Source organism: Canis lupus, chromosome 33 (genome assembly GCF_048164855.1).
Source record: "Canis lupus baileyi chromosome 33, mCanLup2.hap1, whole genome shotgun sequence".
In the NCBI taxonomy this organism is placed as follows: Eukaryota; Metazoa; Chordata; class Mammalia; order Carnivora; family Canidae; genus Canis; species Canis lupus.
In genome coordinates, this window is record NC_132870.1 from 34,314,562 (window position 1) to 34,327,857 (window position 13,296).

At 36.5% G+C, this 13,296-nt stretch overlaps 1 protein-coding gene and 1 pseudogene across 5 annotated transcripts in view; one reads left to right on the plus strand and one right to left on the minus strand.

Moving 5' to 3' along the window:
* Positions 1 to 13,296, plus strand: part of UGT8 (UDP glycosyltransferase 8) — a 104,803-nt gene that overhangs the window by 72,335 nt on the left and 19,172 nt on the right. For 3 of the 5 annotated variants that reach the window (XR_012023257.1, XR_012023256.1, XR_012023258.1), the window contains exons 3-7: positions 2,110 to 2,252; positions 3,735 to 3,811; positions 7,662 to 7,881; positions 9,873 to 10,018; positions 12,638 to 12,810. Coding sequence is in view for 1 of the 5 variants with exons in the window: in XM_072810223.1 (XP_072666324.1) it covers positions 2,110 to 2,252; positions 3,735 to 3,811; positions 7,662 to 7,881; positions 9,873 to 10,236 (804 nt within the window). In the remaining 4 variants the exon portion in view is untranslated. Of the gene's footprint in view, positions 1 to 2,109; positions 2,253 to 3,734; positions 3,812 to 7,661; positions 7,882 to 9,872; positions 12,128 to 12,607; positions 12,811 to 13,296 lie in introns of those variants that run through there. The other 2 variants (XR_012023259.1, XM_072810223.1) reach the window with 2 other exon arrangements.
* On the minus strand, positions 6,935 to 7,397 carry LOC140623694 (ORM1-like protein 2 pseudogene; annotated as a pseudogene).

Sequence of the window (13,296 nt, forward strand, 5' to 3'; positions counted from 1 at the left end):
TTCTTGAAGGGAACTATAATGAGCAAAATTTTCTCTACCCCCTCTTATATCAATAAAGGCTATATACTTAAATATAAATGGTTGAGGAGTATGGTTGGAAAAAAATCTAGAAAAATAGGTTAATGGACTTTATTTTATTTTCTATTATGCAGGACAAAGAACAAACAACTGAAGTATTTATTGCATAGAATCATTTCAAACTCAAAGACCTTTTGAGTCCTTGGGAAACAAAATTTAAATAACATTCTTACTGTAAGGCTTAGTATATCTGAATGTAAGCTTTTTTAAAATGGCATTGACCCTGAAATTTTAATCTTTAGAGAACTGGATAGTAGGTGATAAGTTACTTGAAGATGAACCATAGAGATAAAATGTAGTATTTGAATCATTCTACTGTGTAACATTCCTATTTGTATTAAGTACATCCGGCTTAGGACTGTATCTAAAATGGAGATTTTAAATCAGTTTGCTCTTGTTTCTTACTTTGAATCCACAGATAACACTGTTATATTTTCAGTACATGTGATATTCTTGGTAAATGTAGCAGAATATAAATTGAAAGCTTTATTAATAATTATAGCCTGTTTTACCTGCTCAGGAGCTAGGATGGTATACCTCCTTCTCCTTCCATCACCATCTCAGTCATCGAGTTACCCTAGTCGCTAACTCATCTTAGGCATAAGAAGTGGTACCCCCTTCCCTGCTTAGAATGAGTATAATAGAGTGTTAATACAGATCTCATTAAGCAATAAAAGAAAAGGGAAGAAAGCAAAGAAAAGAAAGACATAGGGCGCCTAATGTTCCATATAAATACTTGGTATTAAGCTAGGCAGTGATGCCATTGTGATGACACTTCTTACTGTGCAGTTACCCTTGCTCCTGCCCCAGCAGTAAATCAGGGTATGCCAGAAATGCAAAGAGCATGGAAGACGCTGTAGTAACTCATTCATCCTGAATCAGAGATATGCAGGGTCTGTGAGACGTAACTGTGACAGCCCACTCTGCACATCATGAATATAGAGTGGGTCTGTCCCCTGTTTTCATGCCTATATTATGGCAAAGGTGTTGTCAATGGACAGCACATTTGTTTTCCTTCCAGTGGAATTATGTGTTCCTCAAAGTGCTGTGGCTCTATTAGCTTTCATATGGGAAACTGAAGCTCAGCGTCTTTGACAAAGACTTACTAAAGGGATAACTTACCATACAAACAAATTTGTGCCTATAGAATAAAACAAAGCAAGGAGAGTATCCCTTAAAACTTACTGCTTTCATTTTCAGTATAAAGCAACCATACCAGTAAAAATTTCTGAATGTGTCTTCCTCCAAGATGAGTCCTACAATGCTAAAATTGTCCCTACTTAACATCACATCTGCTATGGCCCGGCATCTGTTGACTGTCTAAGGACAGGTTTGAGAATTTAACATTTTCCTACACCTTGAGAGAGAGCAACCACTCAGAGATCTCTAGAACCCCTGGATGCCTCACTATAGATCACATATGATTTGTGTTCTCTGTGAGTTGGAAAAATATTTAGAGAAATAGTAAAACTCATTAGACCTATGGACCTTTGGAATATTAGCTAACTCCTTCTCATATAACAGAGTATGACTTATACTCTTACCATATAACAGAGTATGACTTCAGGATGAAAATCGCCAAGCTTAGACCAAGATGAAGTCAGCCCACTCCTGAAAAAAACCCAAACAAACAAACAAAAAAAACACAGACAAACAAAACCTCCTGGGTGGGAGTGGGAGTGGGGGTGGGTAGTTCATGTCCAATCCACATATTTCACTTGCATCCTCATATAAATTTATACCCATGTTTTAAATATCATTAACTGAGATCTTAGGCCATTAGCTACTGATTTTTTTGTTGTTGTTGTTATTTGTTGGTCTTACCAAAATAGCTATCTGCCCTCCTCATTTTAGTTCATGTCATCAGATGAAATATTTTAAACAAAAACAGTTATTTAAAGAAAAATTTTATATCCTCTACTACCTAATTGTTTAAGAAAATTGTCTAAAATTTTTAAAAAACTGGGTTGTTGATGAAACTGATTATGAACTGATCTTTTATAGAATTAACTGCTGCATTTTGATTTATAGGATCTCCAAAGGTGGGTAAATGGTGCTAATGAACACGGCTTTGTCTTGGTATCTTTTGGAGCTGGTGTCAAGTATTTGTCCGAAGACATTGCTAACAAACTGGCTGGAGCTTTGGGGAGATTGCCCCAAAAAGTGATTTGGAGGTAAGGTAATGATGTCCATTACTTCTTTAATTTTCAGTATCCCCTTGCTTGGCCTGCCAGTCCCAGTAAAGCACAACACACTGGTTCCCTGGAAAGATTTGCAGGATCCCCCTGACTTTTCATTTTGATTTTTAGTGTTTTGTAATATAGGGACTAATTTATAAGACTCTGAGATGGACAAATAAAGAAATTATCAAGCCTATAGCATACAAAGAAACTGTGTTGCAAAATGATTTATCCTTGTCTTGGATGCATTTTTATGTTATCCTCAGTTTTATAATCTTTTACATTTCTGTTGGTTATTGTCATTTTAAAAATTGTTGTAGTTACATGCATTTCTATATACCTCCTATATCCCTTCAAATCAGTGTTGGAATGAGGTAAGAGTGATAGATGAATGAATAAACAGGTAAAATATTTCATGGAACCTTTTGTCCTTTATAATGCTTTTTATTTTTTGTATCCAAGAGACCAGGCCTTAAAATAACATAATAACTTGCTAGTTAATGCTAGTTAAATAGATCAATAGATTACCCCAGCTTCCTGTGGGAAGCACTGCCCACAAGTGTCTGTCTCTGGACTTCCCAACTCACTATGTAAAAATCAGACCTAAACACCATCTACCATGTATTTATTTAGTACTGACACTGCCATTGGACACCAGGGATACAGCAGTGAACAACATCGGCCCCAAAATCTCAAGCCGTTCGTTACAAATAGGGTCTGAGTCGCATGGGTCTTTCCTTTATAACAACTGTGTAAGGATTAGCTCTCACTTTTCCTGGCTGAGTTATGAAATGGATACATATTTTATCCCAACTGTTTAGCACTTTTTCCTTTGGATGCCAGTTCTATTGCATTTCCTCTATTAGGCTTAACCCAGAAAGCACCCTTCTCTACTTTGGACCGTTTATGTCTGCTCAGCTCAGACTCTTGCCATTCCCTCAGTCATTAAGCATGTTCATGGTTTATCTTTCAAAGATCAAGGCAAGAAACAACTTAATGATACCCTTCACCCCACAGAACCGTCTCTGGCGCCAAGCGAGAGAAGAATGCTCTCTGCTTTCTTTGAATTCTCACTCCTTCCCCTGGGCTCCAGGTGTCAAAGACTAGAGCTGTCCATTGCCCAGTGATTGCCCTCTCTGCTTCTCTCGTGTTTCTCTTTCTGGGTTCTTCTGGAGAGTGACTTCTAGCACAGGTTTATTTGGATGCTTTCCACCCCACCCCCCATATCTGTAAGTGGGTGAGAAGAGCTGAAGAAAAATAAATTTCAATAGAAGCCAAGTGTTTTTTCCCTCTCAATCAGTGAAAATGTGAAAGAGAAATTTAAAATTTTGTTGTTATTAGAGCATGATTTCCTTCTTAAAGATATCAACAAAAGATCATTTAACATTTATTTTAAATCGAATCATTTAACCACAGAATCCATATCAGGAGTAAAGTTTGGTTTTTGAAAGATTCATTGTCTGACGTACATTTTAGGTTTTCCGGAACCAAACCAAAGAATCTAGGAAACAACACTAAGCTCATAGAATGGTTACCACAAAATGACCTGCTTGGTAAGTCAGTGACATGTGGGTACTTACCTGGGCTTTTAGATCTTCATTGTGTAAATGTGACTTTTGTACTTGAGCATCTTGTATAATATGCAGGTAGTTTATCATAGAGTCACTATGTCATCCAGTGTCTCATCTTACTTAGATTTCAAACCAAAAAGTCAAATCTTTATTTATTAGAAAATAATTCGTCAGGTATAATCATTTGGGTCTATAAATTAAAGTTCTTAAACAAGTCACTAATTTTAATTTTCTGGAAAATATACTTAATAAGCTATATAAACTAGCAGTGAATAAAGTTATATCTGATTAGATTAATCAGCTAAAGGTAATAAAACAGTGAAAATGTAGATTTGAGTTTTATTACAATTATATCTCAGAACTCAGAGAAATTAAAGGTTACTCATTTGTTTGAAACCAAAGAGAAGCAGAAGGCCAAGGAAACAATTTATCTTATCTTTATTTGGTTCATCTGTTTAGATTTCCCCTAAAATCACCAGACATTTATGGACCTATTTTTTTAAGATTTTATTTATTTATTCATGAGAAACAGAGAGAGAGAGAGAGAGAGGGAGAGAGAGAGAGACTCGCAGAGGGAGAAGCAGGCTCCATGCAGGGAACCTGATGTGGGACTCGATCCCTGGACTCCAGAATCATGCCCTGGGCTGAAGGCAGGCTCCCAACCGCTGAGCTAACCAGGGATCCCCTTTATGAAACACTATTAAATAAACACTTGATTTATTTATTGGGATTCTGATCCTTTTAAAAACTAAAGTAGCAATTATGTGCATTCCTGGCTAGTTCGAAGATATTTGAAATAAATAATTTAACTGTTCAATAAGCAGAGATAGTAAAACTGTAATTTCATTAAATTTCTAGAAAAACGTGATGCCATAGTATCCTTTAAGATATTAAGGAAATTATAAAAATGTTACTGATTTTTGGCAATATTGACCATCATTTGTTCAATAATACTAAAATCTAACAAATTATGTAGGCGTCTTTAAGCAGTATTCTTTTAAAATAGGTTTTTGAAAAGTATCTTTTGGAAGCTACAATGTCCAATCCTAAAAACCAGCAAATTGAATTTTGTAACTGAAAAACAGTGAGGTATGTAGCTGACTTTAAATAATATTCTTAAAAATAGGATTTTGAAAAGTATTTTTTAGAAGCTACAAAATGACCCATCCTAAAAACCAGCAAGTTGAATTTTGCAACTAAAAAACAGTGAGGAATTTTCTTTAGATACATAATTCCTTTTGCTCTACTTCATTTTATATATAGTGTTCTATAAGTGACAAAATCGAAGAAGAAACAGGGCAATTTACCTTTCTTAATACTTGTATTTTTTTCTTATGTCTTTACTATTATGACTTCAGATTCCATAGAAGGTAGAAAGAAGCAGAAAATTTAAATAAGATAATCTTGGCCATCAGCCCTTTCAGCCCCACAATGATACCACAATTTGGGAAAATCTGAACTGTACTCATGGGTTGTACAGCGAGATGTAGCTTCTCAGTGGTCCACACCCAATGGCCTTTTTCAAATTCCTACCTTTTCTGGGCTCCTCAGAATCTCAGTTCTCTGCCTTTGCCGAGATTAGTGTCATTTTTATCACCAGGCATGACTTTGTGGGTCCTCTGTTGGCTTTTAACAATGATCAGAAGATTCCTCCAGGATGAGAAGTAGGAACCAGACCACTGTCTTTCCCCTCCCTTCCTTGCATTCTCCCCCCTGTGCTCCACCCACCAACACTGCCTTATTTTTCACTGCAAGGTTTTGTTTAGGGAAAAGGTTTTGTTGCTAAAAAGAAAATTTGAAATGCACTAGGAGGGCAGATCCATTAAGTGGGCTGAGTTGAGAAGTTATTTGTAGGCAAAGGTGACACTGAGCTACTGACCCTATGAGACATGGAGTGGAAGGGTCCCAGTGCCCAATTGAGACCAAGGTTCAATACCTGGAGTCCGTTTTACTTGTTGAATATTTAATCTATTTATTCATGAGAGACACAAAGAGAGAGGCAAAGACCTAGGCAGAGGGAGAAGGTGCGGGGCTCAGATCCCAGGATGCCAGGATCACGCCCTGAGCCAAAAGCAAGCGCTCAACCACTGAGCCACCCAGGTACCCCCCAAAGTCCATTTTGTACCTGGTGTGTGTATATTTAAAAGATTTGTTGCTGCAAGCTGTAGTTCCTTTCTGGCCATAGCACACAATTCCTAAATGCACTGTTTTCTTTGTCCTACATTTCTTGTACAAGGCTTTTAGTGCCTTTTATGAAATATAGGCTGCTCACAAGGAGATCTGGGTTTTGAAATACCTCATTAATTTTGATAAATTATCTTCTTTTATCCCCATGACAACTAGATGTTAATGATGTTCCATCGCTTACAACTAATTTTTATAAGTGTCAGTCCCTACTTCTTTATATACCTAAACAGTAAAATTGGACCCTAAAATTATGAAGCACAGAAGCTAACATGACTTGAATGTTGTAAATACTTTGTGCTGTACAGTATTCCTCCTTGGATAAGCAAATAAACTCTTCATGGACTTAAGGAATCCAGCCTCACATCATAACATATTTTTTTTTACAAAGTGTGTTTTATTTATTAATATAGATAAATGCTTGGGTATCATGAAGTGGATGTCTATTTTTAGTAGAATGTGGTTGCACCCTGGTATTTTGGCCTTTCTTACTTTTGGTTCCTATTTATTAATGACCACTTAAATAGATGTGACTAGTCAGTTGGTATTCACGTATTTTTTTTTATTATTATCTTTATTATAAGGAAAATACACAGCAAAACAGAGCTGGAAGGTGATGTGGGTGGAAGATCTGGAAAAACTTAATCACCAACAACTGCTCAATAACCAAATAAGCTGCTCAAACATGACTTCATGCTGTGAGGGAGAGTGATTTGGTCCTTATCTTTCCCACCTTTCCAGATTCAAGGAAATCTGCTCTTAGCAGGGCTGGGCCCAGGGAGCCCAGTTTTCTAATCTATTCCCTTCTTGGGAATTTGGGAAAGGTTATATAGTTCTCAGCCTTTCAAGATACAGAAGACAATACGGAGAAGGAAAGGACGCTACAGTCCTTTGGTCCAGTGTTCTCCCCAGCCCCACCCCTCAGTATTTGTTGATGCCAAAGAGATGAACCCCATGGAATTGGGGTAACTTAGCCAGCAGTATGCTGAGCAATGAGGCTGTGTTGATGAGAAAGTGAGCAGCATCATACTTGGTGTGGAACCTGGCCAGGAGGTAGAGTACGATAGAAGAGATGCTGAGGAAATTTGCAGGAAGAGGTATTTTGGAGCCCATAGTCCATCTGTTCCCAGTGTGTCAGCAGCCGAGTCTTTTCTTGGTCAGGTGTCTCAAAGGGTGTCCCTTTCACTGCATGTAAGAAGACATACATAGCCAAGGTATGGATGATGTTGGTCAGGGTCCAGAAAATAGGAATGCTGAAGAAGGGGATGCTGAGTAAAACCACATGCAGCAGTCCTACCAAGGCGATGTAGGCCAGCCAGATGCCCAGGCTATTCATCACTCCAGTATTGAGATCTACTTCTCTGTGTGCAACCCCCACATTCATCCTGCTGGCTTCAGAAGCCCATCCGACTCGAGGCGTGGCATTCACTCCCACACATTGGTATTTGTGTTTGAGGCAAAGTTGTAATACCCTCCTTGAAGCCAGAAATTTTAGCCATTTAAAAATGGCTTTTAATTAATATATACAAATCAGTTCATTATTTATATGACAAGCATTTTAATTGATGTAGAGCAGGAACCACTGAAATTAAGCCTTTAAAAATCCTATATCTAAAATGTATGTTTTCTTTTTTTAATCCTTTTTTAGGGCATTCAAATATTAAAGCCTTCCTGAGCCATGGTGGTTTGAATAGTATTTTTGAAACTATGTATCATGGTGTACCTGTAGTGGGAATCCCACTCTTTGGAGACCACTATGATACTATGACTCGGGTCCAGGCAAAAGGCATGGGGATATTGCTAGAATGGAAGACAGTTACTGAAGGAGAGCTATATGAAGCATTGGTGAAAGTTATCAATAATCCCAGGTAGGTTTTCAATTAATATGAAAGCAGATGAAGTATATATACCACAGCATATTGTCAATAACCGATTATTACCAAAAAGTTGTCAATAAACCAGTTATAGAAATATCCTTTAGATTCCTATGTCTAATGCCTTCTGCATGTCTTCCATAATTTGAAAAATAAGAATAGCAGTCATATGGCCAGCCTTGTATGACCTTGAATGATATGCTACCAGGACTTGCCAAAGTGAGGGAGAAATTACTGTGGGAACAATCATTGGGTCCCTAAAATGTGTCAATGAGGGTATTGTCTCCTTTAATACTCATAATATATGTATATCACTGTTTTCATTATTAACATTATAAAGATGAGGCACTTGAAACTCAGCTTATAATTTGCCCATAGGTGCCCAGCTACTAGAGTAGAAATTTGAACCAAGACTGTCTGATTCCAAAGCTGATGCTCTTTGTATTGACCGGTGCTGGGTTAACCTAGGACAAGTACCACCGAAACAGAGGTTTATTTACTCAGAATTACTAATCAGAATCTTTGATTTTTTTTTTTAATTTTTTATTTCTCTAGTTAATCCAGTTAACTACTGAGTCTCAAAGGGTTTAGAGAGCTGGCTTGTATAGTTTTAAAACAATGCAGCAGTTTTCTCCATTTTTACATGACATTTAATTAATCTTGCATTTCAAATGACAGTAGTATTTTTAGGACTATAAGCTTTTTCTTTTTATACCTGGGAGATACGGCTTAACAGTGGATTGAGAAACATTGCCATAGTCTTAATAAACAACCGACAATAAGAAAATCCTTTCATAGAAAATGATGCAGATTTCATATAAAAGGGTATATCCAAGTGCACTGAGGTTCATTTACTGCCTCATATGGGCTCAAAGGCAGCCTTCATGTTCTGGCCTCTTAAAAGGCTCCAGTGTCTTGGTCACAACTCCTGCACTGGAAGTAATATGTTCTATGACCCGAAGTGTCTTAGTATGGAGATCCCTCTGTCTGTGTTCTATAGCTCTTCTTTTAAAGTCAAATATTTTTCCAAACATGATGTCTTTATGAAAAATGATATATATCTTACAGTTGTTTTTAGAAAGGTTTGTAAAATGCAGCCCTAAAGTACATGCAGAGCTACTGCGATTGGATTTGTTCTACAGAAAAAAGCGAGAGGCTGGATTATCCACATATAATCCTTCTGTCAGTGTTCTTTGAGATGTAAACAGGGTCTAATCAGAAGCTACCCTATAGTCATAGGTCACATTGCAATTAAATCCCAGTTGTGTAATTTTCAAGTATACATAAGTAATCTGATTTCAGGTTAATCATTAAGAGGTCATTTTCTGTGTGTGTGTGTGTGTGTGTTATACACTGTATATGTGTACATATACACACATACATGCATATATATGTACTATATATAATGTCATCAATGAATGGCTTCACAGTGGTGTTTCTCAGCTCCTTTTCCTCTGTTTTATAATAGCCCCACACCTTCACTTAATGTTATTTTAAATCAGAGCATAGTTAAAGCTCATTGCTTAAAAAGGTGTTGGAACAAAATTCTGCATTTTTCTTCATCTCTTTCTTTTAGAATCCAATGAATGTACGTACTACTTTTCCTGGTTGAGATTCATTGATTAATAGTATTTAAAAGCATATGGACAGAAGGAGTATGTGTGAGTAAGAGGTATATTATAGCAAAAAGAAATCAAAACTGGGGTTTAGAGTCAGAAAAAACTTGAATCTGAATTTCAACTTTGTAATCATAATCAGGTTACTTAAGTGTTTCTGATTTCCAATTTCCTCACTTGTTTAAGATTTATTTTATTGTCTTAATGTAAGATACTGTGTTTAAAGCACTTAGCACAGTGCTTGGCACATACTAGGTACTTAATAAAGAATAGTTGCTTTTATTATTTTCCTCACTTTTAGCTTGAGAAAGTTACAATACTGAACCTTGTATCTACATGATCTTTCTGTGTTCTGCCTCCATTCCATAGCTACCGTCAGAGGGCCCAGAAGCTTTCAGAAATCCACAAGGATCAACCTGGTCACCCTGTCAATCGGACTGTCTATTGGATCGATTACATTCTTCGTCACAATGGAGCCCATCACCTACGTGCCGCTGTCCATCAAATCTCTTTCTGTCAGTATTTTTTACTGGATATTGCCTTTGTGCTTTTGCTTGGTGCTGCCTTGTTCTACTTCTTCCTGTCCTGGGTGACAAAATTTATCTACAGAAAAATCAAAAGCCTGTGGTCTAGAAATAAGCATAGCACAGTTAATGGACATTACCATAATGGAATTCTCAATGGCAAGTACAAAAGAAATGGCCATATTAAACATGAAAAGAAGGTGAAATGAGCCAATAGTCCACAAGATAGTAACAAATCTGTTCAGTCATTGAATTTTTATCGCTATAATTTAGCCTAACAACTACTAAAAGTAAAATGTTGGTAAACAATTCTAACACTCCGTTATCTGATCTTACTAACAAAATTTTATGGAATTAAGACGGCTGTAAAAAGCACAAACCTAAAATGCAAAAATGTATTTTATTCGAATACTGATAGAGAGTTTTGGCACTGAACCTTTTAGAAGCCTTAATTATTTAAATCAATTAAGTGACCACATCAGACCTTAGTTTTGAATCCTGATATGTGTGTATCCCAGATGAGGAATGCTTTCTTTTCTCTTAAAAAGATTTGTTTGTTGGTGTGTATGTGTGTATGTGTGTGTTGTTCCCTGATTAAGAGAATATTTAGCTGGCTGCTTGGCGTATTTGTTGAAGGTCCAGCATCCAAGAATGAAGTAGAAAGACAGGCTCCAAGTGTTTCTTTTCTAAAATTTAACATACATGAACTCAGAACACTTTACCATGAAAGAACACTTTTCCCTTAAACTGAATGCAATGGAAAAGATAAATGGCACCTTTTTTGTACCTTTTTTGTTTTTTTTTTTGTTTGTGTTAGTTTTGTTTTGCTTTTTGTTTTTGTTTTTGTTTTCCTTTTCTTATAGACTGTGGAAACTTGTGGGGGGAAAAATACTTGCAGTTAAGTAAATGTATAAATCAGTTGTCATATTTTACTTTTGTTTTCCCCCATCAATAATTTGCCTCTAGAAGAATTTTATACTTTTTTTCTCTTTTGTTTTAATGAATAACATTATGTTAAATGCATATAAAGCTCTGACTTTTGTTCAAAGTACTGAAGATTATTGCTTATGTGGCATCTTTAAACAGAGCCGTTATTTGAATGTTCTTGTAACTGATGGCTTTTTTATAATGTAATTTTTGAATGTTCAGGTGTTATATTTCCAAAGTTTTAACTTAAAAAAAAGTCTTCTTCATCCTTTTTGTTGTCTGGGCCACACAATCCATATTATGTAGGTGCCAACATTTAATTAAATGGAACATTACAGTTCTCCATATTGGTACCTTCTCTGAGAGGTTTGAGATCTTGTTAACAGATCAGACTTCACGTTGTTTTACAGAAGTGACAGAGAAATTGTATCAGTTGCTTGTGAAAATGAGTTTCTAGTTCTCTCTTCACTTCTTCATACCCTCCCCCCCCACCTCAGTAGCATTTTCCAGTCATTGTGGCTGACACAGAACAATGACCATATTTGCTTGAGAATAGGGATGCACATCCCAGACATCATAAAATCAGGACGTCCTGGCTAGTTGGCAACTATGAGTTTATTCTGTGTCATTCTGTTTACTTAGCATTTGCACTACACATGTTGAGTGTATGCTTTATTTATTCGTAGTTGGAGATCCCATGTCTGACAACTGAGAGTAGAAATATACATTCACCTAATGACATTCACTAACATGGGAAGAGTCGTGAAAATTCTAGAATGCTGTAAATCCTTGTCGTACACTATGACATACAACTTCATTACACTCCCACCAGGAGCCACTCTCCTCTACTTAGAAATAATGTCACAAATAGTTTTCTAATGTACGATGCAGACAAATGTACTGCTCTCTGAATACTTGAAGAAATGGTATTATACATATAAGCCTATTAGTTATACCTTTTTACAATCTTATCATTATGTTGCCGTTAAAAGGGAAAAAAGACTGAGGCAATGAATGGTGGGATGGTAACCGGCTTAGAGTGTATGAATGAGTTGATTTTACTTTTTTGGAATTGGATGAATTGACAGTAGGCACTCACTGGATGATTAAGCATAAATTAATCTCCACTGTGATAAAAACTTAAACAATAAACATGATTTAAAACTAGAGAAATGTTGTTGGAATAAAATTTTTATTCAGATTTTATTTCACAATATTATGTATATCCATTATAAGCTTGTTTCTAAGACATGTCTCCCAACTTTTATATGTGTATATGAGTGTAAAAACAAATGTTACATGGGAACTTTTTTTATTATTATTAAACAGAGAGATTTACCTTAAAAGTACATCAACATGGATCTTAAAATTACCCAGAATTAAGAATGTTAAGTGTAGGTATTTACTGATCATTGTTGTTGTTGTTGTTTGTTTTTTTTTTTTTTCCTAGTAAGCTTATTGTTAGCCAGTTTTGGTAAATAGAGTGATTTTAAATTTTCCACATTTGGGCTAGATTCTCTAATAAAGTAAAGTTTTCAAGAAGGTATTTACTCTTTTGTTTTTTAAAAAGAGCCTCTGCATGTATTTTCATAGCTGGTCATCATCATATCAAATGCAAAGGAGAATTAAGATATTGATCCATTTTTCCTTTAGAGCCATGACTTCTAATATTCCTCCACATAGACATAAGGACAGAATTTGGATGTCCAGGATTGGAGAGAGCTAATGTTTGGGTGAAAGCAATGGTTTACGATCGAAGTTGAAAGCTAGAGATTCTGTCTTGAGAATGCAGAAACTTCATATTACAATTTGAGGACAATCTCCTAGACTCGCAATACTACATTGATCATTTTCTGGTAAGATATTCTCTGATGTTTATCAACTTAGGCTTGGGGGTGCTATCCTCCAGGAATCACCTCTGAACGTCACCCAACCACATATTTACCACCCCACCCCTAGGTTGTGATATACAGCACCCCTCTCCAACTGGGCTAGGATCTACCACACTGGATCCTCAGAGGATGGTCCTTCAAAAAACGTATCTGTGATCTGATATCTGCCCCTACCTGCCTCCTTCCCTGCTAGGAACCATCTCTAGTGTGATGAAACACTAGAGAGTCAAGATATAGCATCCTGGTCCCCCCACCACACACACACACACACACACACACACACACACACACACATTTCCTACTTCAGTCAAGACGATAAGAATATCTGTGCTTGAATGGTATGATAGATTCTGATAACCTGCCTTGGTGTCCTGCTTCCAGCTTTTCACTATAATTAGGCATATTAGACACTGTAACTAGATGTTATGGAGCATAAAACATGCTCAGAAA